Source organism: Salminus brasiliensis, chromosome 17 (genome assembly GCF_030463535.1).
Source record: "Salminus brasiliensis chromosome 17, fSalBra1.hap2, whole genome shotgun sequence".
Lineage (NCBI taxonomy): Eukaryota > Metazoa > Chordata > Actinopteri > Characiformes > Bryconidae > Salminus > Salminus brasiliensis.
Genome location: NC_132894.1, coordinates 1,666,706 through 1,670,264, shown reverse-complemented (window position 1 = coordinate 1,670,264; position 3,559 = coordinate 1,666,706). Strand labels below are relative to the sequence as shown.

Below are 3,559 nucleotides of genomic sequence, written 5' to 3'. Positions count from 1 at the left end.
TTGGACCTCGTGCAATGTGCATGGCGATGAAGGTGGAGATGGGCGAAGGCTGAAGTGTCCCGGTCAGAGCAGACGTAACTTTCAGAGTCAGAGAGAGGCTTTTAGCTGGTGCTGTCTGATCCGGGGTCAAGAAAGAAAACAAAAAACAAAACCCCTCTGCATGAAAGTCCAAACACCAACCACCAGGACCAGGGTTCTGAAGATCCAACTCCAACGTCAGATCCTGCCGAGCACCGGCGGGCACGGCAAAGCGGCAGCAGACTCTGTCGGGGATGATGGGTCACGAGCGCAAAACTGGGGAAAACCGTCCCCCAAATTCAGAAAACGCTCCGGCCGCGGGATCCTCTCAGCTGAGGGAGGTCCTCCGGTTGTTTTCCTGCTCTGGCCGAGAGGAGAACAGAAGAAGAGCAGAGAGAAAAACAAAACAACGAAAACCAAAAGAAAAGGAACAGAAAAACCCCAAATCATGCATGTTCTCATGGTTCTGAGCAAATTCTAGCGCTCCTTTTTTGAGCTCCGTCTCCAGAAGAGAAGAGAGCTGGACAGTTACTATATATGGATATAGGCGTGGAGACCATACATCTGGAGGAATACATGTGGGCTATATAGAGATATAGTGTGTTGGTTGTAAAGCGTTGAGTTGAGTTGACTGTTTTATCTTTTTTTCGTTTCCAGGGCAGGGCAGGGTTCTGCTGTAGCCATGCTGTGGGTCTGTCGGGTGCTGGGGCAACGAGCGGCTCCTGGCGCGTCACACTGGTGGACATGTTTACGGGTCACACTCAGGGGAGACAGTGGGGGGCAACTGAGCTCGGGAGTGGCCGGTCCGAGTCTGGAGTCTTTAGCCCAGGTACCACTGAGAGAGAGAGAGAGAGAGAGAGAGAGAGAGAGAGAGAGAGAGAGAGAGAGAGGTGGTTAGAACAGAATCTGACCTGTGCGACCCTGGCCAGTGAACTCTGTAACTCTGGTCTGAAAGTTTAGACTAATTTAAAGAAGATTATTTGATTATTTCACCTGGACAGGTCTTATCTGTTTGTTGTGCAGATCACATTCAGGTCATTTGCCTCATAATTAGAAGAAGTATGCCGGAAAAAAGCAACTGCATAGGTGTAGTTTGGTGTAATTTGCTAGTTTGTCCTACGGCCTTAAAAACTGGAGCGGGGAGGTGAACTAGAGGCTAAATATATATTATAAAGGGCTAAATGGAAGGAGCGTGGGGCTCCTAAAATGGGGCTCCATCTTCTAAAATGATGGCATAACTCCACTTAAAAACAAACAAATAAATAAATACATAAAAAATAAAAAGAAATAAATGTAAATATAAGATACATGCACATTAAAATATACGTACAAGCTGTTATAATATATAAGATATTAAATATACATATGTACACATTTCAATTTATGCACTCATAGTAAGACTGTGGGGAAATTATGTGCATATATACATATTTGTGTGTATATATATATATACACATTTATGTACCAATTGTGTTTATATTGTATATATATATTTACACTCACACATATATATAAAAGGTTTTCCTACTACTAAAAATATATATAGCAATTAATTATAATAATATATATCGTTTGGATTTTCAGTAGTAGGAAAACCTTTTATATATGTGTGTGTGAGTGTAAATATATATATACAATATAAACACAATTGGTACATAAATGTGTATATATATATATATATAGTTACAGAACTTTACAGTAAGTGGTTCTAGAACCTAGAGTGCTTCTTAAACATTTAGTGAGTGTCTCACTATGTAATTTTAGGATGTTGGTGGATGGTTCTAGAATCTAACGTGTCAAAGAGTAACCACACACTACTGCTCCAGCTCTAGAATGTCAGCAAGTGGTTCTTGCGCATCAGTGAGCGGTGCTAAAATCTAGAATATCAGTGAAGGTTCTAGAAGGTCAACATCAGAGTAGTTCTACAAATCATCAGTTCTATTACTTCAGTGAGTGGTTCTAGAGTGCCGGTTCCACTGAACGTGAGGATGTGAGCAGGTTTACAGGTCCTTCTCAATGTAGCCTCACACAGAAGCCTCGTCCCAGCAGAACTCTTAGAACTCTAGAGAACGTGATCCTCTCCTCGTCTAACGGGCCGGATTACTTTACATGTAGAACTGAGATAAGGGTCCAGGCTGTGCTCTGCTGACTGCTCACTAAAGGCCTGTCCCAACTCATTTGTGTGTGTGTGTGTTCCCACACAGCCCAAAGCCTTACACCTCCTCCGTCTCTCTCTCTCTCTCTCTCTCTCTCTACCTCTCTCGCTCACTCTTCCTCCCTCTGAGAGCAGGGCCTGCATCCCTCCAGCTGCTCCCTCACTCTCTCAGCCTGCACCGCCCTCCACCCTGCCGGTTCTTTCCGCAGAAGCAGGGAAGGGCTGTTTCCACCGGCGGTCTGGTCTTCTGCCTGGTGGGCAAGGTTAGCCCGCTGCACCTCTGTAATCCTTCGGTGAAATGGGCTTTATTGATCGCCCCGCTCCATTGTTCACGTTTCCAGTGAGTGAGCAAAGAGCTCTCCCCTCCCTCCCCTCCCTCCCTCCCTCCCCTCCTCCCTCCTCCGATCTCCCTCCCTCCAAGTTCAAGTTCATCCTGGTGTTACATCATGTCTGGTGCCCGGACAACCAGACAGCCGAATACGTGACTATCATCAGCAAGGCCGCGGATCTCTCCATCCTTCTGTCTTGCTCTCCTCCTCTTTTCATCCCTCTCTTCCAGCTCCTTCCCGTCCCTTCGTCCCCTACTCTCACAGGACAGCGTCTCAGACCTGGGCCTGGCCTACAATACTGCACATGCACAGTTCTTGCACACACACACACACACACACACTCCATCCACCAATCCTCAGCCAGATTGGATTACACTTGGAAACTTTTTAGCCAATCAGGCTAAAGGGGAGAGGACAGGTCACTACGTACAGCATATCATGGTGACCATAACCACACTGATACTGATCTGCAGGAGTAGGAGTTCTAGAACCTAGAACCTCAGTGGGTTGATGCAGAACGCCAGTGAGTGGTTCTAGATTGCCAACAAGTGCTTATAGAACCATGCCAGTGCACGGCTGCAGGATGTCAGCAGGAAGTGGTTCTAGAATATAGGACGCATGAGAGTTTTTCATGAGTGTCCTGTGATCATTGGGAGGTTCTAGAATGTTGGTGAGTGGTTCTAGGATCTAGAATGTCAGTAAGTAGTTCTGGAACGTCACTGATGGTTAGTAAGTGGTTCTATGTCAGTGGTAATTTACAAAAATATCAGTAAAGGTTCTGGAACCTGTGAGTGGTCAGTGAGAGGTTCTAGAAAATCAAGGCAGGTTCTAGAGTGTCAGTTCTATAGTATCCACAGAGGACGTGTAAAATTTCAGTGTAGGTTCTACAGTGTCAGTGAGAGGTTCTAGAATGTCAGAGACAGGCTGTATAATGTCAGTGGATGATTCTGAAATATCAGTGAAGGTTCTAGAATGTCAGTGAGTGGTTCCACATTGTTGTAAGCAGTTCTAGAGTTCTAGAGTGTTACATGGCTGTAGCAGGTTGGACATATCACAA

General features: G+C 45.4%; 1 protein-coding gene across 1 annotated transcript in view; it reads right to left on the bottom strand.

The window, feature by feature from the left end:
- Positions 1–216: 216 nt before the first annotated feature.
- Positions 217–3,559, bottom strand: part of nfia (nuclear factor I/A) — a 166,582-nt gene continuing 163,239 nt past the window's right edge. The window contains exons 4-6 of the mRNA XM_072661103.1: positions 2,617–2,754; positions 651–753; positions 217–381 (exon numbers count right to left, since the gene is read on the bottom strand). Of these exons, the coding sequence (XP_072517204.1) occupies positions 217–381; positions 651–753; positions 2,617–2,754 (406 nt within the window). The remainder of the gene's footprint in view (positions 382–650; positions 754–2,616; positions 2,755–3,559) is intronic.